The sequence below is a fragment of the Eubalaena glacialis genome, chromosome 4 (assembly GCF_028564815.1).
Source record: "Eubalaena glacialis isolate mEubGla1 chromosome 4, mEubGla1.1.hap2.+ XY, whole genome shotgun sequence".
Classification (NCBI taxonomy): domain Eukaryota; kingdom Metazoa; phylum Chordata; class Mammalia; order Artiodactyla; family Balaenidae; genus Eubalaena; species Eubalaena glacialis.
Window position 1 is genome coordinate 140,938,559 of NC_083719.1, and position 26,681 is coordinate 140,965,239.

A 26,681-nucleotide genomic window follows, 5' to 3' on the forward strand; every position below is an offset into this window, starting at 1 on the left:
AAAATGTTTTGCCATCTGCAGGGCATTTTTTGACAGGGATCAAGATATCAGAAGCCCAGCTGGATAAGCAAAACCTCCTGAGAACAGAATTTCGGCAAGACACCTTACAATAATAATCATCACAGAAATAAAACACTGTTATCTTCAAATTTAAATTTATTAAGACATTCAGCTATGTCTGTCAGTCTACATCCAAATTTGCTACTAAAAATAAAATAAAGTCACATCCCACATTAGGAATACCGAGTCTGAAAAACACTTTTTGAGCCAAGCCTATTGTATAAATAAATGACTAGTTTCTTTTCATATCAAAATTCCCATAAAAAATTACATTCCCCCCCTCCCCAGTTCTACCTGTAGCCATGATGAATGTAAAAATTTAAATATGACAAATCCTTGTCAAAGAAAAGGTGCAAAGTCTATTAACAGCTTTAAAAGTGGCATTTGCAGAGTGTGATCATACAGTTATGTACTCATTCCCAAAGTGCAAATATTGCCATAATTTAACACTGTTTTGATTCAGCTGCAAGAATTAAACATTACACAGGATTGAAAAGTACACTTAGGGCCTTTATCAGTGCCCTAAAGCCCTTCCCACTTTGGTCTCCTATACTAATGTGGACTCCAAAGTGTTCATTAGAGTTTTAGTTTACTTCACACAGCCAACACAGTATACGATGTATTAACAAAAGTTTCATATACATCAAAATATTGAAGACTCCATCATAAAGTTCAAGAGTCTCAGATTACATGAATGCACCCACAAGGCCCAAGTGCCCACCCACCCCCTCCCCCAAAGCACATACGAAGTATGAGCGTGCTTCAATCTTTGAATACAATCAATGCTTTTACGTCTTTGATTTCGTTTCAGTGCTGTACAAATAATCACCTGACTGAGTTCCAATTAACTGAGGGAAAAGGGGGTAGAGAAAAGGGCTGGTCACCACTCATACTTTGTAACAAGAATGGTCCTGTCCCATAGAAAGTGAAATATCAGTTCCACTTCTGTCTGCTTCCTCCCATGGTGTCCTCATGCTCTTTATCCTCCTTTCTTTAGCCCCTTTCAGACACTCAAATCTGATTTTATTTATCCCTTACAAATCAGGGGCTGTTTCTGAAGTTGCTGAGGTTGAATTTTCTTGGCAAACCTCTACCAAACATCAGCGTAGGATATATAAATACATTTTGATTAGCATACTTTGCAAAATTTCTCCCACAAAGTCAAGGGGATGAAAGCAGGTGGTCTCCACTGAGAGTACTTCCTGGATTAGATCCTTGGAATGTCAAGTTTCCTGCCTAATCACCTCATACATTCACTCCTCAAATCTGGGCACGAATTCCATCATGAGTTAACTTCTCCTCCAGAGTAGCAAAGCATTACTCCTGCTGCTTTTCTTCTAGGCTGACCTCAACAGGATGTGCTGCACCTTTTGCACTAAGAGGATTTTCCTTGGGATCACAAGCCCCTTCCTGGCTATCTGATCTTCTGGCAATGCACTCGTCATTGTCCCTAGAACCTTCTTGCACCCCGGTCCCCCGAGGACGCTCCTGGCCTGGGGGTTCAGTACCTTCCTGAAGCACATTTTGCTCAGCTCCAGCAGGAGGCTGTGGAACCGGGTCAGCTCCTAACCCTGGCAGCTGCGAGGAGTTTTTGAGGTGGCAGTGGCACAGAGGGCAGGTCTCCTGGACATACAGCCACTTCTTGAGACAGCCTGCATGGAAGAAATGACTGCAAGGTGTGATCACAGCAGATTTCATGTCCTAAAAAGGGGGAAAAAGATAACTCATAAATGTCTATTATCTAAAATCTTTGCTGCTATGCTCGAGTTCTAGTTACAACATTTCTTTCTCACAAATTCTCCATAGAAAATTTGCAACACAGATCTTAGAATAAAACTCATTTTATATTTTTGTAATAATCCTCCTGCCATCAGAGACCGCTTTATACAAATAATACATGAACCACTGGCTAAGCAATTTTTAAAAAGAAGTAAAAACCAAAAATGAGGAAGAAACGACCTTTGTAATGGGGTTCGGACTTAGTATGAAACAAAGGTTATAAAACTGTAGCAGTATGATCACTGGGTCTCCACGAGTATAATTAGAACCTCAGGAAATCTGATGAAGATTGGACTTTTTCCACTTTTTTGCTTCAACACAGCTCAACACATTATTCCATGATGAGATTATTGGCAAGGAGACAAAATCAGCCACATAACACCAGGGTATTGGCAAGGAAGTGGCAACTTCATTAGGGACAATGTACATCCCAGTTTTCACGATATAAGCCAGTGTTTTTTCAACGTGCATCAGAATCACCTGGAGTGCTGGCTAACCATGCATATTCTGGGGCCACCCCAGACCTACTGGATATCTGAAGATGGCATTCACAAATCCATAGGTAAAGCAAGCCACCCATGTGACTTTAATGCACACTTAAGTTTAATAACCACTGGAATAAGAAATGGTATACTTTGCACTAGTAGTCCTTGCATAAGATATATTTGGGGAGGGAAGGCTAGGGATATGAAGTTTAAATTGTAACAACATACATTTGGTTGATCAACCATTAATTTTGTTTAAAGTCCCAAAACAAGGAGTTGTGGCTATAATAGAAATTCCTTGCCAAGAACTGGTAACACCTGGGAGTCAACTTTTAAGCAGAAAGCCATCCAAGGAAGAGCAGCCAGCTAGGAAGGTAAGCAATTTGAGTTTTATTTTCAGTGTGATATCAGCAGGTAGTTCAAGCACCTCAAAAAAAGTGATGTGACAACAGGAAATACAAAAAGAGGACTCTCAAATCCCAGAGACGCTATATTTAGACATAGGCTGCTGAAGTTGATGTGCCCCAAATCTGTCTTGGCTATGCTTTGTCCTGCATACAACAAGGCTACCGAGCACAAAGGACCCAAAAGAAGACAATGGCCACTTAAGTTTGGGGGAATCTACATTGCTCCTCAATCCCCCCAAATGCAAAAAGAACCTGGAAAATATTATTTTGCTAGTACCCAAAAGTATGCTCTAATAACAATCAAAAAGTGGCAGCTTAATTTTACTCTTAGGAAAAATTCTTACTCTAGATGGCCTTCACGCACAAACACATACACATCCCTTCTACACTGTAAAGCAGCCTTGGAGCAAGTACCTCCCCTGTATACTCATTGACACTATCTATAGTTTTATTTCGCCAGCCCACACTTTTTAAGAGTGATTTTAAAGGAACAGTTTGTGTTGTGGCCCAGAATTTCTGCCCATATTTCCAACAGTACAGTTTAGCTATAAAAGCTGCTACTCAATCACCCTCCTGCACAGGTGACTGGTGACTAAACTCTAGGCCTGTTGCTTGTTACTGTTATATTTCCAAGCTGATTTCAATTCTTGCTAGAAGGCAGTCATCAGCTATTGAGGGCTCATGCGCCAAAGATGCCAGGGAGGCCAACCATAATGTACACCAACTGGGTGCCTCTGCCATATCTCCTGCCCCCCACTTCCACACAGAGGCTGCATCCACCTCAGATATACCTCAGCCCACAGGGAAGCGCATACTCTCTCCGCCTACGTCAGGTGAATGAACGTTTACCCCCTACCCTGGAAATACCAGAGGGAAAGAGTCAGAATCTTGGCACACCACTTTTCTGTAGTTGCTGACTCCTGATTGATAGTATGTATTTGATAGTACACATATGTGTGTGTGCGTGTATATTCAGGAGTAAATATAAAATACACCTGACCTGTTTTTCCTTTATTTATGGGTGAGCAATAATGTTGAAAATAACAATAAATTAGAACTTGAGGAACTAAATTTAAAACTTACTTTAGAAATAAAATGGAAATATTTTATCAGGTCTTTAATAATATCTGAGGCCCACTTTTTTTTTACCCAGGAGATAATTTCTGCCTGGAAATTTAACTTGAATTTGGATAATGTGGTTAAAGTCCCAAGGGATACGTGGTATGAACCACCCAAATGGCTTCTTACTGTATGAGTTACCTGATAACAGATGGCACAAATATCATTGTGTTTCTCAAGCTGCTCTTTCGTAGCAACGGGTAATGATTTAATCTTATTCACAGCGTCTCTTCGGAGAAGGAAGCTCTTCCACCCCAGTTGGGCCCGAAGCCACACATTATAGTAGGAATGGATGAAGATGATCATCGAGCCCATTACTGTCCATTCTCCAAAGATGGTCTCAGAGACGCCGTAGGCCACCACACAGAGGGCCACGAGAAACTCCAGCAGGCGGTAAGTGCCGTTCACATAGTAGATGACATCATCCATGTTTTCTACTGGCTCTTTTCTGAATTCCTCAACCATAAATAAGACATAAATAAAAAGTGTTCCTAGAACCTGAAAAAAAAAAAAGTATGTATATAATCACTAATAAAGGTTTTTCCTAGACTTTAAGTGATAACACATACTAATATCTTTAGTATACCAGATTTCATATCCAGAGGAGACAGTGGTACAATTAAAATGTGGGTGATCTCAGTAATACGGATCTTTGATACTGAAAAGTACCCTGAGATATAACTTTACTAAAATGATTCTGATTAGTAATCAGTCTTCTCTGACATTCTTTCCCTCTTTCCCCTGGTCACCAAAACCCTCACAATTCTATCTAAAATTTCCTAATTCTGTACTCATATCTGTTCCTCAACTTTCAAAGAACCTTTACTTCTACAAGGAACAATGAATAAATCTTTATCGCCAGTGCTACATTTTTCTTTTACTTGTTACTGATTAGGCAGCCAAGATACACTTTTAAGTTACAGTAAGTTTATCCATTCCATGGTAACATTGTGTGTGTGTGTGTGTGTGTGTGTGTATGAGTGTGTGTGTAAAGTATATATCATGTCTGTGTAATACATACACAGGTATCATTTATTTATATACATTATGAAACTATGGATATTTCTGAGTGGGCAAAATGTGCGCAAACAAGCACTAAAATCTTTTAATATTTTATAGTTACTTATCTATTTAAGATTTACATGACAGTTCTGTATCATACCATTTTGAAAAAGAGATATTGCGAAGTTTAATTACCTTGATTAAAAAAAACTACAGTGACAGATAGGCTTAGTATTTTAATAATCTACCTTCTAACTCCTATGCGCAAATAAATGTAATGCATTCTAGTAAAGAGGATGGGAAGTAATCACCTAAATAGACCACTTATCATCATTAATCTTGAAAAAGCTTAATTCCTTTTCTGGAAGGAAAAATAAGAAAATCAGTTATTATATAAAGTTAATTAATCCTGGGCTTACCTGAAGAGAGGTGAGAATGCTGCTAGAAATAATGATAAGAAGCCAAAAATCCATGTGGAAAAACTGGCAAATCATATAAGCCATATAAGCAGGGAACACCAGTAAAAATAAACAAAGGCTCACAGCACGGAAGTGTTTCCATAAACTCCTAGAGAAAGAAAAGTATTCTTTTAACGTGCCTGTCACCTAGCAGCACAACTAACCGATCTCGTGCCATGCTTCAATTTCACAGCATTTTACTGCACACCTTTCTCCATGCCAGTCACAGTGCTAGATTTCAGGGCAAGTCATGTCAAAGGCTTCAAAGTACCTTTTCTCTTAACACCCCACACTCAGTCAATTGACAAGTACCACCAATTCTTTTTTTTTTTCTGAATAGTTTGCTTTCAATCTCATTCCCATTCCAAGCAATCTCAAAGCGATGTGAGGCTTTTATAGAATTAAACTTCAACAATTTTAACAGTAATGTGCTGTCTTAAGTCGTGACGTCCTCTCCTCACCTGCACCACCCTGGATGAAAATCTCTGCAGCCGTTGAGTGCAGTGTTACTAAGAGGAATGGCTCTCCGATGAGCAGGGGTATTACCCCTCACATCTGTTGAGGTTGGGGAAAAACTATGAACCACTGCACTTTAAGACCTACTAGCTGATCTTCCTCCCTTCTAGCCCCTGTTCCTAGAGAGATTAATCGTTCCAAAGCTCTGCTAGCATAATACTGTCAATACCTTCTCTAAACTTCCTAGCCTGGCATTTTAGGTCCTCCACTCCCAATTTTTTTTTTTTTAGCCTTTTTTTATTTATTTATTTTGGGCTGTGTTGGGTCTTCGTTGCTGCACGTGGGCTTTCTCTAGTTGCGGCAAGCGGGGGCTACTCTTCGTTGCCGTGTGCAAGCTTCTTATTGCGATGGCTTCTCTTGTTGCAGAGCACGGGCTCCAGCAGTTGCAGCATGCAAGCTCAGTAGCTGTGGCCCACGGGCTTAGTTGCTCCGCAGCATGTGGGATCTTCCCAGATGAGGGCTTGAACCCATGTCCCCGCATTGGCAGGCGGATTCTCAACCACTGTGCCACCAGGGAAGTCCCCATCACTCCCAATTTTTTGGTCCAAACTTGCCAACATCTGTCCCTCACTACAAGCAAAGATGGTTAACTCTCTTCCCAAGAAAACACAAGCACTCTTAAAAATCCCACCAGAAATGCCTGCATCCCACTCTCTCCTTTTCTAAACCCTTTAGACTAGCTCAAGCTAAACAAATATATTTATACAGGTAATGATATCCTTTCCCCAGGAATCATCTACCCTCTCAGAATTCTTAACATCTGTACCAAACAATCATACAATAAATTGAAGCACTGCTTCAATATATAGATATTTATATATAATATTTTATATATTATGTATCATATACACCTAAACATTCTTACTTATATTTTTATTTTATATTTATTATTTAAATAAAAATATTTTATATATGTACACACATTTAAAAAAAGTCTTATCACCCATATTTAATCTCCTCAAAAATAGGATAACTCCAGCTCCTAAGCACAGAGGCTTGTTTGAAATAAGTGCCAAATAAAACTTGAAAACTTATTTCTGCTTGATATTTTTCAAATTATTTTCCATCAATTACTACCTTTTCTTACCTACCCACCTATCCACCCAAGTGCAAAGCCCTATGATATAAGCAGGACAAAAGTTAATTGTGGTCATTACACAGCAGAATAGTTCCATGTATAACTTTATGCTTTTAAGACAACCAACAAGTCAAGAAATTTCTTAGACTTAGATTTCAGCTTCTGATTCCACTTGAACCCTCCTTGTCAATAGTGGAATACACAGCAGGAGTCCCCTAGTTATGGCAAAAGGAGAAGGAACATAATCTTTTCTTTTATTTAGTTCTTCGTACATTGTACTATTCTAATAGATCATTCCTTAAATATACCCCCAATTTAATACAGATTGTAAACCAACTTCTAAAAGAAAAATGACACAAAACCCTCCCCCAACAAGTGCCTTAAGCAGAACCTTGAAAAAATCTTTTTGTGCAAAAAAAAAAAAAGGTATGATTTCCACCCCCTACAAGTTTATTGTTTATTTTATATATCCAATTTATAAGACAAATGATGATGTAATGACTTATTACCCCAACAAGGGATTTTAAAAAAAAAAAAAAAGATGCTAGATACTTGCATTTCCTTGGTAAATAAAAGCCAAAGTTGGAGTAATTTTTTAACATAAGGATCACAAATCTAGAAAGAAATCAGCGTGAGCCCCAAACAGCCATTCCCTCTCTTAAAAACAAAACTCAATTACAATCTATGTAAACTGAATATCAAGACTTAAATCATTTAATGATTTCCTAATAAAAACAAACACAGATTATTTAAAAACATTATGAGGAAACGTGAATTTCAACCAAAATAGTTTAAAGCTCATAGCCACAATAATTATGCTGTTTTAATTAAATATCAGCATCTGTGATATGTTCTCAAGTCCATGTGAAGTATCTCAAGGAGACAGAAAAGTAACATAAATCATCCTGCCTACCTTTAACTCTATTACAACATAGGTGGGAGGAAAAATAACCACACTAAGTTAAATGCTATACTGTGTGGGACTGTCCACAATTAGCAAGTCTGATAAGAAAGTAAATTATTATTCTGGTTAAAATTAAAGCTAGGTACTTTGGAAAGTGTTTTACATCTTTTCTTGTCAAACATTTTTCTTATGAGAAGTTAAGGGACAAATATAAACCTGCCACAGTAGCTCTGCTTTGAGATTCCAAACTTTTACTTTTTTTAAAGAAAAGCAGGCAGAAAGGAATTACTGTAACAGTAGTTATAATAGGGCAATTTGCCTTAAAACTTTAAATATTTTTTTCAAAATCAAGCTAGCTGTGATACACTTATATAATTTACATATATATACAAACATATATTTATACATGTACACAGAAAAGTAAATATAACATTATGCCAACAGTTTTAAACTTACGTCTAATTTCTGTGTTTTATATACACACAAACATTACATACATATTTATCCTTATTTAAGCAGTTAAAATTCAATAAAAATCTAATTTAAAATTAAACATAAAACGAATAGCGGAAAATGATGCTAGAATCACATCCCATTAACAGGTTAAGCACTATAAAGTGAAAAAAAAATGTTTTTAATTCACCTCAACCCATTTCATGAAAAGTTAGTCATCTGAAAATCTGCTGTATCATTTGAATACAGTAGACTCTAGTTGTAAAATTCCTTGCTAACAACTGTAATAAAATTCCTGGATAATAATAACAATTATATCTACGGCTAAAACTATCTGAGACACATTTTTAAGTTTAAACACTGGAAATTACCTCCAGTCCAAGCAACACCAAGACGTGTGAGGATTTTCCCCTAATAATTACTTCCTTAACGACAGAGAGAAGCAGAGTTTCAATATTACCTTTTAATTGTTCTCCTAATGTGAGAATTAGGATATTTTTCATTTCCTTTTTTAATGGTACACTTAATTGAATTAATTAGAATCCTGGTACACTTAATTGAATTAATCACAATCCTCTGTTCAGAATGCACTATCGTTATGGTCTGTGCATGTCCCTCTTTTTATTAGTTCGTAATCCAATTAGCTATTTTAAATACCTGAAATGTAGCAAGCATTCATGAACCCATCTCCCCGTACAAAAGAGGCCCTGGACCACATGGCAGGCCAGGCTAGTCCATGTCCTGCCTCCCTCCACCCAATGAAACCATTTCATGAGTCCTGTGCTCTTCACTCTCTTGCTTGCTTCCCTTTCTACAGTTTTGTTTATCCATATGTACTCCTAAAGAGTGTATTTTAAAATTCTGTTTTTGACATAAAAATAACATTCTATATTGTCATCTTTTTGGATTTACTTTATCTATTGCTATGAATCATTCATAATGTTTAATGCATCACTATGTTTTTAACATTCCACTGTGACTATTATCACATTTATTCACCCCCTTTCCTGTTTGATTGGCATATGACTTGTTCCCAGGTTTTTGCTATTGTGAATTGTGCTATGAACATTCTTCTACATGTCCCTCCTGAACATGCACAAGAATGTCTTGAGTATCTACGTAGAAGGAGACAATGCTAAACTGTTTTTCAAAGTGATTACACTAATTTACACTCCTACCAGAAACCTGGGATATCTGGGGACCTATGTTTTCTTCTACCCTAGGTATCAGCTTTCTTTCCTCTCTCTCCCTTCCTTCCTTCTTTTCTATTATTTTTTCATTGCCACTTCCATAGGTTTAAAACAGTATCTCACAGCAGTCTTGATTCACATTTCTCTGACCACTAAAGACACTGAACCTCTCTTCATATTCATTGTTTCCGCTTTCACTAAAAGCCTGATGATGTATTTTATCCACTTCTCTCACCAATCTGAGCTATTTACATATTCTTGATACTAATTCTTGAGCAAGTGTGAATACTATAAATATCTTCTCCCAGGTTTGTAACTATCATTTCTAATACAAGTTTCCTTTAGGTCTAGAAAATGTTATTAATTTTGATAGTTAGATTTATCATTCTTTTCTTTCATAATCATAGTCATTCTTAGTCTCAGTCTTTCACGGCCAGTTCCATCAGTTTAAGAATTTTTTTTCCTACTTGAAGGTCCAAAATATACTACTCTATGCAGATTTAATTTTTTATTTTGGCATTTAAGGCTCTACCATTCTGGAGTCGATTCTTTTGTTTACGGCTGTGAGACAGGAATCCAATTCCATCTTTTTCCAATTAGAAACCATTTTTTTCCAGCTACATTACAGAAGAGAACCACCTGCCCCACTCATCTGACATGCGACTTCAGTCATACACCAAAGTCCCATATATATATGGACCTGTCTGGGGGCTCTGTTCCATTGGTCAAGTTGTCTATACTTGAGCCAATTATTATAAAACCTTCACAATATCTCCTATTGTAAGTGAAATAAACTTTAATTTATCTTTCTCAAATTGTCTGTCTGATTTCAATATGGATTTATACTGGTTTCAAAGAATGAGCAGGGGTAGGGGCATAGTCTTTCTGTTGTCTGAAAGTATTTGTTTAAAACAGGGATATCTGCTCCTTCAAAGTTTGGCAGAACTTGCCTATAACACCATCTGAGTCAGGATGTTTACCATTTGCTTCCATTTCTTTAACAGAACTATCCAAGCTTTTTAATTCTTAAGTCAGCTCTAATAAGTTTTATTTTTCTCACAACTTTCCCATTTCATTTGTTTAAAGAAGTACTGCCATTTAACTGTTGATTGTATTTTCTAATTACCATAGGCAGTGGTGGGAGAGAAGTAAGAACAGAACCCTAACTGTTCATTCCTATCTCATCCTGTCACAGCCAAGAGCCTCTCTTGCCTCAGGCCAATTAATGCTGCTACAGACACGAGTAACAACAGTGACACCAATCCAAAATAACCACTCCACACCAACACACAGGGCTTCTCAGTCTTGCTTCTTTCCCTCTAAATTTCCTCTGTATTTGATCTTGGAGGAAGAAGCCAGTAATGATGCTAGTTCAGCACCCTGGAAGGACCCAGAACTGAATTTACTGGTGCCTATGGCAGTGAAATTATGGTCTTATTTCTCTCTCTTTTCCAAACTTTCTATTGTATTATATCAGTCTTTTAATTGGTATAATTAATAATACTAAAGGATACTGCCAGATAGGACAAAATAGTAATTGTACTTAGGTCAAAACCCCAATTTAAGTGACTATTTAACTAAGTTCACCATTGAATTCAACATCTTAAATGCTTCTGCTGAGAAACCTTAAACCTGAAAACCAAATCTCAAATAAGTATAATGATTAAAATTATCTGAAACATATCCAAGAGCTTTGAGCTTATTTAAATTAAATTGACTCTTTCAGCCATTCTACGGTTTGACAAGTTTTCAGAATGTTTGGCAATATGGGATATGGGGATAGAAAGATAAATCTGATTAACTATAATTAAAATGTTAATTTCCTTACTTATAAAGCACCACCAAGGAAGCAATTAAATCGGGTATTTCAATAATCAATAATCAGAGTGTGTAGAAGGATGCTGGAAAAAAATAGTGGCTCTGAGTTTTAAGCAATTCCTTATAGAAAATCCTTGTATAAATTACTATAAGCCTACCATTAGGTAGGTTACACTCCTACCATTCTTAGACATCCACTGAATTATACATATTTATATCATAGTATCTTAAAGAGCCAAATAATAATTTGACTTTTATTCCTTATGAAAATTTCTATAATATGAGATGAATATGAATCCAGCTGGTCCCATAAGGTGTCAAGAATCCCCATTATAACCTCAGTTAGTTGCAAAACGCCATCAGATGAGACTTGTTATTCCATAAATGCCTATCTTTATAACTGTCTGACCACCTTTATTTTTCTCTCCTTCATTTGCCCTTTCTCTCAATGTTTCCTCTCCTTTAGCATTGCACAGAATAAAACTGTATATTATTTGTTATATTTACTGTACTGAATTTTATGCTCTACATTCTTAATTTAAAAACTGGATAAGTATAAAAAAGTACTACATTTCTCTGAAGAAGAAAAAGCTGATTTGTAATTACTTGGCCTTTAATGTGACTTTTATATACAGGAATGTTGAGAAAAAAAAAAAACAGAAAAGTCAAATACATACAAAAAATAAAAAGGTAAACTTGTCAATAAGCTAATACCAATTATTCATCCACCTTGTCTCTAGACAATACCTAGATCTTCAGACAACAAATTATGTAAACAATATGACAAAAATTTCTTTTAGGAAGTTTCTTACTTGTCTCTAGATGCTCCCAGCGCCAAAACAATAGGATCTGCAATCTCTAACATAGACTGCAGGATAGAAGCTACAACAATGAAAAGGATAATACTGAGCAGGAATGCCCGGTGAACAACCTGCAGCTCTATCAGACCAGTCTGCACCGCCAGGATTAACAGCGTAACTCCTTCTGTCATGCCCCTAGAAAAGCACACGTTTTTGGAAAAACAAACAATAATCAGAATCACATTTAATTCTGAGGGAAAATAATCCAAAGGCTTAGACTGTTATTACATATTTGTGATCTATTCTGACTCCAACAAAAAAACTTGATCAGAATATTAATGTCAATGTAATAATATACAAGCATAATGTATCACTACATGTGCAAAACATAATAGCTATAATTTTAGCATACAGTGAGGAGAAAAAAAGCAACTTCTCAGATAAATAAAAGTGCTCTAACCAGGCTTTGCTAACGAGTCAGACACTCCTACCATTCTTAGATATCCACTGAATTATACATATTTACATCATGAGCTATATCCCGATTATAAAATAGAGAACCACAGGTGAATGTCTCTATAATCTTGGAGTAGGGAAGGTCTATTTCAGAAGACCATAAGAACCAGAGATGTAAACAAAAATACTTTTTTTGAAATTCAATTTCCATATGGAAAATATATACAAAGTCCTAAGACCTTTTTATCCTATTGACTTGAATTATAAAGAATCTTACAAATAAATGAGAAATGAGCAAAGGACAGGTACAGTTTTCAGATACACAAATTAGCAAATATTTCAAAGTTTGATGACCCAAGTACTGACAAGGAATGTAAAAAAATATGGACAGACTAATATTGAGATATAAACCAGTAAAATGTTTCTGGAGAAGAATTGCTAATAAATTTAAAATGTACATACCCTTCAACTCAGTAATATTACTAGTAATTTACCCTATGGATGTACTACAAAAGTTAAGATATATAGATATAGATTTTTAAGATATATATATACACACACACACACACACACACATAGATTTGAGAGATAAAGTAAACACTGGAACATGTTATGTGACATCATGGGGATACAATCAGTAAAATGCAGACTGAAAAACTAAGTAGGACAAACAATCTGATGTCTTCAACAAATAACATTAAAGGGAAAAAATACAGAGATAGCAGGGACCTAAATATTGAAAGAGACTTAAGAGGCATACCAGTCAACTACAATATGGGCATTATTTGGATCCTGAGTTGAGCAAACAAAATGTTTTTAAAAATTTAGACAGGTAATTAGGGAAATATGAACACCAACTGGGTATTTGATGTCAAGGAATTCTTCTATCAGAAATGAATGCTCTATTGTAGTTACGGTTTTTTCCTAAAAGATTTAGAGGTAAAATAATATTTTATCTGGGATTTGCTCCAAACAAATGCAGCTAGGGGGTGTTATGGGACAAGGTAGGTGGAATTGACAGGGGCACACAACACACAACACTGGCCATATTACTGGAGATGGGTGCCAGGTACATACATAGGGGTTCATTTTACTATTTTCTCAGCTTTCCTGGTTTAAAATTTTCCTAATTAAGGGTTTAAAAAGAGAGACATGAACAAAGACACTCATAGCAGCATTATTTTTAAATAGAAAAAAAAATAAAAGAGATACATTATTTTTGCAATACTGTGCATTCATTGAAAAGAACAAGGTATATGTGTTGACATAAAAACAAAACAAAAAAACCTATCTAAACCATATTAAGTGACAAGATAAGGTATAGAACAATGTGTATAGTATGTGGAAAAGACTATATATACTTTTCCCTATAAGAAATGTTTTAAATTACCATCTATAGCTGTTACCTTTGGGGAGAGGAAATGGGAAGTAGGGGAAGAAAGTTGTCGTTTTCCATTTTGTGCTTTCTGAATGGTATGAATTCTGTGAACTTAAACATGAATTATTTTTCTGTCTTGTCCCCACTCCCTTTTTCCATTATAAAGGTGTTAGCTGGGACTGGCAGGAAAATTACAGAGCATAGGTTTTTTCTTTTCTGTCATTAAAAAACTAATATACAACAAATTAAAATTTCCCCTCAATTTACAAGGTACTCAGCATCTACTAATTATGAAATATTCCATAAAAATTTAAATACTTTAAGAAGAGGTTACATAAATTTATATAAATGAAACCATTAAACCTCTATGTTAATTCAGATAACAGAAATCATGACAAGTTTTAGAAATAGTTTCCTAATACCTGATCTTAGTGATTTAATAACAACTGGAATAACTATTCTGCATCCTCATTAATGCATCCTTTGAAACTTCAATCAGTATCAAAATTATGTTCAAACATAAAAAAAAAATCTTTAAGAAAGTATCAAATTTAGAAATCTGATTTTAACAGAGCGACACAAATGTCAAATGGGAAAAAGCAAGCTATCCAAAAATCTCTTAAATAAATCTAGGAAAGGAAAGTGTCTAATATACATTGTTACGTACATACAATAAAAATACATCTTTTATACACAGAAATTTAGTTATTTTTTCATAGTATTTTAATCTAAATATTGCAACCATTCCAAAAAAAAAGTCCTCAAAATTCCATTTCCTCTAAGATTCATCAACAAAGAAATTCATCATTCCTTCTTCAAGTTACATAAGATTTAAATGTCTAGAGCTATTCAGGGTGAAGAACTTACCGATTCATGGCAGGATCATTCATGAAAGCTCGATAACCCTGCAAGTAAAACTTGCAGAGTGTCAGAACACCCAAGGCAACAAAAGAAACCGTGAAGACCAAACCCAAAAGTGAGTAAGGAGTGCTGCAGCATTCAGCAATACTAGAAAAAAAGGGGGGGAAATATTGACCGATAAAAATTGTTTATTTGGAATTGAAACATCTTAGGCCTTTAAATAACCACCAAGCTTGATCTGATCCTCAATGAAAACACCCAAAATTTGAGATGAAATCACCTAACCACTCTGTTAATAATTTAAATCCATTCTTATTATTATTCTAACCTCATTTTTCTAACTCTTTGGCAAATATTCAGCACATAGCACCAAATCTGAAACACGGTCTTTTTTATTTTTATTAACTATCATCTCCTTCAAAGGTAGTAAAACTCTGAAGTCTTAAATCTTGTTCAAACCTTAAGAAATATCTAATTAACATGCTGATAATATTCAAAAGAAACGTGTATAGTTGCCCATTGTTCTTCTGAAAGGTTCTGGCTGTTCAAATCAATCAGACTGTACTGCTAATGTGGTTCCTTGTCAAAACTCCTTCTCTGACCAAACTGCTATGGGGTAGGGCCTGTGCAGACTCTGCAGCCCCTGACTCCTCTCACTCCAACAGTGCCTTCCATGCTACTGGTGCTTTACATTTTAATTAATTTAGGCGTAGGTAAATGGAGGTTTTTTTCTGGGTTATTTCAAAAGCATGTCCAAGAATACAGCCCAAGACCATTTAAAAATAATTTTAATACCAATTTTTAATAAGGAGAACTGGACTTGCACTAAACCTTGGAAATACTTTCATATTTTATAGAAGTACATTCAATACTTTCATTGAACATGTTTGAGAATAATTTAACAAGTATTTTGCAAATATATGTAATATTATGTACCAATAATTTGGATTTAGCATTTACAAAGCAACTAATAAAAAAACGTTCAAAGCACAGTATCTTAAGTTTTGAAATTTCAGTGAAGAGTGTCTTGCATGGATGAGGAATTCATTCAGGCAAATCAGTATCTGCCCTTTACTATGTAGCTCCATGCCTCTGCTACACGGTTATCCTTCTTACACAACTGTTTTTAAGTTACTTTTTATGTGAAAACATCTAATTTTACGTAGACCACTGTGCATTATGATGAGGAAAAAAATGTTTGGTTTTCCATTAGGAGCCAAAATATCTACCAATCATGGTAGTTGACAGCTAAAGAATAAATAATTTTATGGCATTCTTACAAGTCTAATTTCTGAAATGTTTGATATTTTTCTCAGAAAAATCATTATACAACATGTTTCAACAAATTGTCCGGTAATTTAAAAATATGAGAATCACGGCTAAAAATAACACTGAAAATTTTACTTCATTCCCATTGGAAAAGTCTGAAAGTTTTACTGAATGTCCATACAATTTCTCTATTCTTGTGTCTATATTTAAAGAAATCTTTTTTACCCAAACAGTATGATTTAATTACATTTTCAAGAGGAGCACATTCTTTTTCTCTTACTTTAAAAAAGAGTGTGGTGCTATTTTTCCAGAGCATACTAAAGAAAACGAAAGGTTTCAACCTAGCTTTGGGGAAGTGAAAGAGGCTGGGAAATTTATAAAACTTTTCTTCCCATCTCTCCTCAATGAGACATTTTATTGATTTTAGTTTCTATTTCCTGGCTGCAAAAAACCCCTTCTTTTTGTTTTTCAGCTTGTTTGCCGTGCTTTGTTGGTTTGTTTTAGTCAGGGTATCCTGGTAAACTTGTGATCCTCCTTTTTGAAAGTAAGTTGTTCTTTGGCAAGGCAACATACACACATAACCTGACTCACAAGAGCATCAAGAAGGACAAAGAACAATGCTTACAGAGATACAAATTAATGAAAGAACCACACAGGAACTTCTCTATAAAACACCAAATTAAAATATTCTTATATAGAGAAGGGGCAACCTATCCTATGTATGGAAAAGGAATAAAGAAGAAAATTATTTTGGCAAGATATCTAAGCCTCACCTAAAATCTCAGCATTATTTTCTTACTTTGTTAAGTTCAAATTCATTCATAGCTTACTGATTTGTTAAGCCTCTTACATTATACTATGCTTCATTTGATTGTGCTTCACAATGGATAATAATTTGGTTTAAAACATGACCAATCCCAGTCCCACACTTAGGTTATCCTAACCACAGAACTGTATATCTCTCTTTCTCTTTAAATTCAGTTACTTTTTGGACCATTTTAAAACTCTGCATAAAATCTCCATAATACTTACATAAAAACAAATAGCAGTGAAACAATGAATTGGCCATTAAAATGTGTTTGATATCAGTTTATTGCATGTTTATAAAAGCTACTTTTTAATTAAAAGTCTCAGAAAGTACAAAATCTGACTCAGTATCAGTAAGTTTATTTTACTTACTTGTCAAAATAGGTATTGCCCCATGACATTTTTATTGCTGTTTAACTTTGTAACATTTTCAATCTTAACAAGTAACATGCTCCTTAAAGAGAGTAAATTTGTCTTAAACTTCTCCTCCCCTACACCACTTAGTGCACAACACTCCATCATTTTGGATGGCTGGGAAACAACAGCTCTACTAACTAAAACTCTAAAGTTGTATTCGCCTGTACTTACTTCCCAGGAGGAGAGTTTCTTTCTTGCCTTTTAAAGTGACAATGAGCCAGGGAATGAAGATGTAGACCCATTTGCTAGATTCTGAGGGCTTGAGATGGAAACTTGGAATTTAACAGTGACAAATGTCTAGATAAGCTCACAACAAAGATAATGAGGTGGAAAAAGGACTCTAATGACTTAAGTTTTTTTTTAATAATTTACTTTAGAAACCAAGTCTTAGAATTCCTTTAGGTTAAATAGTAAAATACTATGATCTACTCATCTTACCATTATTTGACTCTATCTTAATACGGAAGCAAAACATTGAAAATAACAGGGCATAGTGAAAGTATATAGGTAAGTCATAGGATTTGGACTCAGATGGGGTTTGAGTGTCAGCACCCCTTCTTTTGGCACTGGCACCTGGGCAAGTTACTCTTGGTACAGTTTCCTTAGCTCTGAAATGCTAATGATAATAAAGGCACCTTTCTTGCAGGGCTGCTATAAAAGTAAGTATGAAGAAGTGTTTATTAGTGTGGCTGGCACATATTAAATACTCAATTAAAGTGACAGTTTTTAGTAACATATTTCTTTTCCAGTAGTTTAACTTGAAATTGAAAAAACATTTTTACAATTTGCTACGTACCTTTCCACAAATCATTTGCTGTACTACGGTCTACAGTGCAGCCAAATATACCACCATTATTATATTAGCACCTCCCTACATTGCCAGACCTAGGCATCCACTGAGTGAAAATCCTATTTTAATTGAATATGAAGCACTATAAAAAGACTGACAAAAGTTAATTTGAAAAACTTACTATTCCTAGATCAAAGTTTTCTCTTCCTGAGGTTATATATAGTATCGTATACTCTTATTAATTACCTTGTGAGGAAAAGGAAAAGAAGCCTCTCTCGTGATGCAGGCTGATCTCGAGTACTGAAATAGGAGTAAATCTGAAGAGCAAATAAGACGAGCCAGAAAACCATGAACAGTACAGGGACTACCAGCTGATTCCACAGGGACATCCCCAAGGCTAGAAGGCCATATACCTCCACTACCTGAGTAAGAAAATACGACTTTAGGAAAACACCTTGTATCACTTCAATAAACACATTTAAACACAAAAGAGTTTAACCTAAAGTACTTAAAGAGAAAAACTGAGTAGCTTTTCTTTTCTTGCAAGATTATTTCAACTCAATTCCTTCAAAGTTAGCTCTATACATACAAGTAGGAATTAGCATGTCTTTGTTAATTTTCTGATTTTGCATTATTATTAACAGTTGACACACATTCATCAAATGGCAATAGTAAACTGCCCTAACAGTTCAGGGATAATGTCAAAATAAAGTCACAGTCAGAGTAAAACTACATCAAGGGAGTTTGAGGAGCCTTGGTAAACTTACTCATGTCTAACAGGACTAGCATAAACGATGCAATACTGCTTGAAGGGCTAGGAGGAAGGGAAATATAAAAGAATTTTCCAGAGTTTATTCAGGAAGGTCATAGATGAGAAGTAGTTTGATGGAAGACAGAATAATCACTGGAGAAGTTTATTATGGAGCAAAGACAGGAAGTCTTTTCCCCCAGACAAATCAATTCCCCTTGCTCCTACTGTGTATTTATCAAGCAACATTTCTCAAATGATTTGGTTTGCCAAGTGCATTAACACCAGGAAAAAAGGTACACCTAAAAAAAGTTTATTAAACTACTATAAGTCAATAAATTAGCTGTCTAGTTTATAAAACAATTTCTTATGAGACTGATTAGGAGGAATTAATTCTCATAATCTGATTCAGCCTAAGAGTATAGCCGTAACCAAGTTTCTGGAGTTACTAAGCCAGAGACCGGATCCTGGCAACACAACAGGGTTTTGCCAAGTAGGTTACAAACTCTAACCTAAGCAGCCAATTGGTCTTGCCGGAATGCTCGGTGTGACACCAGAATGTTTCAAAAACTATAAAGACCTTAAATGAAAATACACTGACTTGTAGGTTATTCTAAATTTACATTTTTTCATCTGTAAATCAAATATTTTTTCTAAAACTGAGTCATGATTAACCCCTATTTTTTCCCAACTAGAAAATACTGAAAGAAAAAGGAAATTGTCCAGCTAGCTGCAAAATTATTATTAGCAGCAAACTAATCACTGAGAGGTAGAGTACTTTTCCTCCTTTCCATTCAAGGAAAAGACCACTAAAATACCTTGACAGTTTCCATTTCTTGTCTATCCAATTCTTTCCAGGTCACGAATTTCATAACCTATACTTTATTTTCAACTGCAACACCTTGTGCTACAAGAACCTTATGGCAAGCAAGAAGGTAAACATGACACTGAAAAACGGAGGCTTTGTCCTTACAGTGACTAAATAAACAGTATCCAAGTAATATTTACTGAATATCTACCGCTTCTTACAAACCAAGGTAGTTCCACAAGATTGAATTCAAATAAAAAATACATAAGTTTGTCATTCTGACTCTGAATACAACAACCCTTCCCCATGAAGAAACTGTTCAATCAGAGTATGAAAATAACTTCATCTTCTTCGGAAGATCTACTTTCAAGAAAGTTGCTCAAGTTAATCGTTATGTAAGATGAAGAAATCAGTAGAATCAGGGTAAGGCCAAGAGCTTAGGGAATTTTTCTGGGAAATCTGCCCCTGGGGCCACAACAATAACAACAAGGAAAGGATTCATTTAGTAGTATCAGTTTGACCAATCTGAAAGCTTCCTGTACCTTACGGTCATGCACACAGTAAAGAGCTAGGAAAGAATGCCCATTTTAATACTCTCTTTATACCAATGTCAGTTTTAAGACCTATTTTATATACTGAAATTCACTGATTAAATCAAATAGAACTATTTATCTGCTGAATACCTACTGTTTGTGTCTGGAAATAATCTGTTTGAGAGCAAAGGCTGATAAAAGTAGGAGAAACAGAAGCACGTTATGTTGGCAAAATCAGTCCAAGCACCACATCTAAATGAAATCTGTCATACCATAGCCCAGAACTATTTAACTTCTCAGTCTATTAAACAAACGTAAGGAAAAAACTGTACTCACAGGACTATAATCAGGAAAAAAACAGGATTTGACCTCTAGGTATTCAATTCTACATCATTCTTGTCTTTGTTATCGTAGTTAACACTGAATATCATCTACCTGGCACTGAACTCATTCAAATCTCACGGCTACCCTATGCGTTAAGTACAACAGTTATTATTAGCTCCATTTTACAGATAAGTAAACTTAAGTGAGTAACGCCAGGTTACACAGCTGGTAAACAGCAGCATCAGAGTGAGAACCCAGACCATCTGCTTCCGGAGAAGCACTTACCTCACTTTACTGCCTCTCAATAGAACTTAATAAAGAATCGCAAATGCTCCTAATTAGGTTGAAAATAGTTACTATTTTGAAACTGTCAAACATAATGTTACCATGACCATGACTGTGAAATAAAAGTGAACTAAATCTTTAATATACTTAATATTTATGTAGAATTTTATCTACACAGTCTTACCTGAACCAACTCTCTGTATGCAGACTTGGCAAGGTTATAAGGTACTAGAAGGTTAGACCCAAGAAAATAAAGAACTTCCAATCCAGTAAAAATCATAGCAAATTTGTTGATGATAACAATTGTCTCCAGAGGAACAAGGCAGAGGCGTGCTAGAAGAGGAAGCATGTGAGCTGAAAAGAGCCAAATCTGCTTCGTTTTCATGACACAGGAGCATAAAGTACACACCACCAACTGACCTAAAAGGGGGGGGGGGGAGAACGCATTTAATTTCGAGATTTGGTATCCACAAAATAAAAACAAGACACTGTTGATAAGGATGATGACACAGCTTTTGAAGGAGTTTAGTTAGGATCTCTTAGATAATATTTTAAATCAAATTTTAATTTCATCTGACCAAAATTACATATTCACATGTTCTGTGAATTTTGAGCACCCATTCCCTAGGATTGACTTAAAAAAAACAGCACAAATATCCACTGGTCTTTATCACATTCCAGATGGCATATATAATATGGCAATTTTTTAAAATGTCTCATTCAAACAATAATTCAGCTACAACTAAATATATTTAGCTCCTTTTACAAAGGCCCTCAATATTTAACTGTTCTCGTCTAGAGGTAAAAGTATAAAATCCAAGAGATATAGTTACTTGTCCAAGATCATGCTGTGACAAGATTTATTCTGAGGTTTTCAATCTTTAATTGCTTCTACAGGACGGTGCAAGCCTTCCCAAATGACTCAATAATGAGAAGTTAAAACTGAAAAGTTTAAACAACAAATTCTTCTCACAGAGGATTATGCATGATTATAGAAAAGTTAGGAAATACAGAGAAGTAAAAAGGAAAAAGAAGCCTCAATCTCCGACAGTCCTGTCACCCAAAGGTAGCACTGTTAATGTCGTGTTCATTAAATAAGGTATTGCACGTAAAGCCTTAGCATTTTATCCGAAACCTAGGCAGTGCTCAAAGTTATTCATGTTGTTACCTTTTCAGATTTATTCTATGCATGTGAATATACACAAATGTTTTATATAAAGGAGATTATAGCATACACACAATCAGCTTTTTTCATTTAATACATTATGCATATATCTCTCAAATAAATAAGTAAATAAAGGCTTTTGTTGTTTTTTTAGTTAAAAAACTGAATGCATATGACAATATTAGCATTTGGCTACTTTCAAATATTTCATAATTATAAAATGCTTTGTTATGAATAAGCTTGTACATTTACATCACTGTATAAACTACTTGGAGCACATTTCCTAATATTTTCTTAGCCTAAATTCCTATAAGTGGGATTACTGAGTCAGAAGAAACATTTTTTAAGGCTTTTGACACATACTGTCAATTGCCCTACAGAAACAAAACACACAGTGTACAGGGTGCCCATTTTCCCACCTACCTGTCAACAGTGAAAATAATTTAAGAAAGGGAAGGGCAAGGAATATTTTCTAAGTTTTTGTTAAATTTGTATTTTGTCGTTTACCAGTAGCACTGAATATTACCAATAAGTAATGGGTTGGCCAAAAAGTTCGTTCGAGTTTTTCTGTAAGATGTTACGGAAAAACCTGAACGAACTTTTTGGCCAATCAATATGTAAAAGCATTTGCAATTATTTGGCAAAACGTTTGTTCACATTCTTTGTCTATTCTTTTACTAGGATATGTAGCCTTCTGCTGTTTGATCAAGATATTAACCTCCTTTATCATATGATTGTATTTTCCCAATCTGTCATTTGAGTATTTTAATAACTTTTTTCTCTCATAGTATAAAAGTTTTTATTATAAAGAGTCAAACCTATCAATCTTTTCCTTAATGGTTTCTACTTCTGGTGCCATGGTTAATTATATGGCTCCCCCTACTCAAGATTATACATGTAATCACCTATATTTTCTTTAATTTAAAAATTAATATATATGGAAATTATTTTAGAATAAGGTAAAAAGTAAAGATCTATGTTTTTCCAGATGTGTAGTCAGTTGTCTCAAAACTAGCTATTGGAATCATCCAATTCTTTTCTCATTAATTTGAAATGCCACTTTGGTATACTTCAAAATCTTCTGTATATTTTGTGTCTGTGTCGGAACTTGCTATTTTTTTTCAGTGCTCTACTCTGATGACAGTGCCCAGTATTCCTTTTCACTGACTGGACACGTCTCCTCTTATTGCTCCTCTCAGAATTTCTTAGAAATTCTTGAACATGTCATCTTCCAAATTAATTTAAGAATCAAATTCTCTTCCTTCTTGCCAATGAAAAGCAAAACAATATTTTTAGATTCTAATTTGTGTTCTATCCATATTATTGTTAGAAGAATTCAAAAACGGCAACTATTTTTATACAAAGCTGAAAATTTATTAACAATTTACTACACTGTATGTAACATATGTGGTATTTTTTCCCCCAAAGTACTAATTTTAGCTTTTAAAGAACTGATATTCAAATCACATGAAAAACATTCATAAAGGCATTAAGAAAGAGAAAAACACCTAATAATAAAGAAAATTGAGGCAGATCCCCCCGCCTTGCTCTCACCCTCTGCTCCCTTGCAGTGTACTCAACAGATCTCGCTTTCTACCCTCACTTCTGGCTTGGTAAATTCTTTTACCACCCACATTGCCAGCCCCATCACCGCACTCCACAGCATTCTGGTGGCCCATACAGGGAATGCCTCTCTCTCCTCTCTCTGCCTTTTCTAATCAGTCTTCCGATAGTAGTGATCGACCTAATGACTTGGGGCAATTGAAGGTTCCCGTCCAGGGTTATTGCTCAGCGGGACCCAAGGCCTCCGGACGGGCTCCGACTCACTGTCACCCCAAGGCCTACGTTCTGGAAAGTCTTTTCTCCTCTTCAACACTGCCGATGGTCTAAGGTCCCTGGAGACCAGGGATTGCACATCCTGACTCTCTGGCGGATCTAAAGCCCAGTCCCATATCGACTGACTGTCCCTGCCCGATGGGGTGGCAGTGTCCTTTGGGCCCAGCCTTGGGACTCCTCACTTCTAACACCTGGTGCATTCGACAGCGGCAGCGCGTCTGTGGCAAATCCAGGCACACTGTGAGATCCTCTTTTCTCTTTCCATCCTGATCCACCAACATCACCAAGTACTTCAAACAAGTTGCTACAAAACCGACTTCATTCCATCAAGCTACAAATGGTGACAAGACAAGGATTCCAACCTCTAGAATCAATACAGTTGACTACTCTCAAACAGGCCTCCCAAAATTTCTATTCACACAGAATCCCACAGCCCCATAGCCGACCAGCAAAGCCAACTGGGACCCAATGTCGCCCCTTCTCAGCAGGAAGTAGCCCAAGATGATGTCGTTGCCCAGATGTCAATGATTTGGCTCTGCTGATCTGACAGGGGGGAAATGTAGAGCTTAACAAAAGAACAGCCATCTTAGGCTGGGGCAGTCCTTTTAAGATAAGACAAATGCACTCTCCCCCCAACGGAAATTACCAGCAGTCACAAGCAGTTGGCATTCCAGGCAGATAGAGCTATGACACACCCAGCCCTAACCACCAAACGGGTGGAACATTAACCCAAGGGTGACCAGAGGGGACCATAAAAGAAGCCCAGTTTCTTTCCCCCAGCGCAGACCCCCTCTTGGTCTCCCCCACTGCTCCCCTGCAGTGTACTCAATAAATCTTGCTTTCTACCCTCAGGAAAAAAAAAAAAGAAAGAAAGAAATAGAAAAAGAAAACTGAGAAGAGAGGCCACCTAGTAAGATAAGTCAACAAAATCTTAGGGGCTAGAAAACAACCATCAGGCCACTACTCTTTCCCCACCCTGAGAAGAAGACTGAATTTTGCTCTCCGGAAAGGCTGAAATAGGCTCCTGGGCACCGTGCACAGCTCAGGGCAGAGGTGAGGTGCAGTGCCCAAATGAAAAATGGAGATTAAAATAAAAGTCTGCACCCAGAAAGATGAGATCGCTCTAGATCTCCAAACACTGCTGCCATGTTTATCGCCACCCAGCTCTTGTCACTGACACTAGCCTCCCCTACAGGAGATAGAAAGATTCTTCTTTGGGGAAACTGACCCAAGTCCAAGTGAAAAGACCTACAAATACGCACACTTAGGGGTCCCCCCAAAAACAGCCAGTCCCACTTGACACCAAATGTGAAACATACCCGTTGGTAAGCCTTAAAGAGATTCCAATCGACAACTTAATAACTCACTTTAATACAAATGATCACACAAGGATATTTAAGTAACACTTACAGTTTATCAGCCTCATATGGGGTCTAGGCATCAGTATTTATAATTTTTTATGTAATATAACCAGGTGATTCTAATCCAGGCTTAAGAAATACTGCTGTCCCAGGTAAGGCAAAGACCAAAACAAATGGAGAGAACGCAAGGAAGAAAAGAAAGCTTCAAAGTAAATAATATATCTAAGAAATTTAAAAGACTGTCACAATAAAAAGAAAACAAACTCCAGGATATTAAAATATATAACAACAAAAGGGTTGTAAGATAAAGTTGGGAAATCTCAGAAAGTAAAACAAGACAAAGAGAGAGACAGAGAGAGAGAAAAAGGAAAATGGAACAGCAAGAAAATTAGGGGCTCAATGTGGGAGGAACCTTATCCAATTAAGAGAATTTCCAGAAAGGGACAGAAGAGAAAACAGCAGGGAAAAGTTACGGTGAGTTGAAAGGAGAGAGGCCTCTGGGGAATGATACCTGAGAGTAGAGAGGAGTGGTACAGGAGAAAGCCAATTTTCATCATAAAATTGTGGTATTTCTTGACTTTTAAAAGTAAGTATATTTCTTTGATTAAAAAATTAGCTAAAACTCTGAAAGAAATAATATACTCAGAGGACATGCTTTAATATTAGGAATGATTAGGAATTTTCATTCTGGTATGTCTTACTTTCACTGTACTCATAGCTATGATATTTAAATTTCCTTGTTCAAGTTCTCAGAGCTTTCTGAGAATCTGCTGCCTGTGTTATAATCATCAGTTTGGCTCAAATAAAATTCTCTTTTTTCTTCTTAAAAAAAAATTTTTTTTTTCCTTGTTCAGCATGATGTAAACTTCCTTTAAGCTCTGAAAATTCCCATAAGTCTAGGACAGCACATTCGGTGTTCAGCTCTGGGGTTACAGGCTTCATTTATCTTCTTTCACAGAAGAGTATGACTCATATGCTGTGATTCTCTTTAAGAGAAGACTACTCCTCTTATTTAGGTGAAAGAAGGAAGGAGTCACACTGTTAGTGGAAATCTTTCCTATAGCTCCAGAAGAATAGGAAGTTGTTTAACTTGACATGCCTATTCCAACTGACAATTCTGAATAAATCAAAATCACAATGTACTCTTTGGATTTCAGGATTCCACTGTAAGAACCATCTCTAAGAAGTCTGTAATCCTAAGAAATAATGGCATATTCAAATTACTTAATTTTTCATTAAAAGTTCATTAGTGAAATGGAAGAAAAGGAGTAGAAAGTTACTTTAAAATCAAAGTCTAAAGAAAATTGCTACTTAATAGTTTATGGATTTTGTTTTATTTCCAATTAATTCAATCTTAGTTGAGTAAACACACTATCATTACCATTGATAGGAAAAATTTAAGGAAATATACAGATTTATACTAAATTGCGTCCATTATAGAATAAAAGAGAACACTTTATGAGTTTTCTAACCTAGCAAATATTTTCATACTTGGATGTTACCACTATTGAATATACCAATTCATGGGATAGAGCCATAAAGCAACATTATTTTTGTGTCCTACTGTCTTAAAA

The 26,681-nt window shown here is 35.8% G+C and overlaps 1 protein-coding gene across 1 annotated transcript in view; it reads right to left on the reverse strand.

Annotated features, from left to right (window-relative positions):
- Positions 1-792: 792 nt before the first annotated feature.
- Positions 793-26,681, reverse strand: part of RNF145 (ring finger protein 145) — a 62,449-nt gene continuing 36,560 nt past the window's right edge. Inside the window, exons 5-11 of the mRNA XM_061188386.1 lie at positions 20,930-21,165; positions 18,294-18,469; positions 14,771-14,911; positions 12,082-12,264; positions 5,272-5,419; positions 3,992-4,348; positions 793-1,761 (exon numbers count right to left, since the gene is read on the reverse strand). Coding sequence (XP_061044369.1) covers positions 1,378-1,761; positions 3,992-4,348; positions 5,272-5,419; positions 12,082-12,264; positions 14,771-14,911; positions 18,294-18,469; positions 20,930-21,165 — 1,625 coding nt within the window. The 3' untranslated portion in view covers positions 793-1,377. The remainder of the gene's footprint in view (positions 1,762-3,991; positions 4,349-5,271; positions 5,420-12,081; positions 12,265-14,770; positions 14,912-18,293; positions 18,470-20,929; positions 21,166-26,681) is intronic.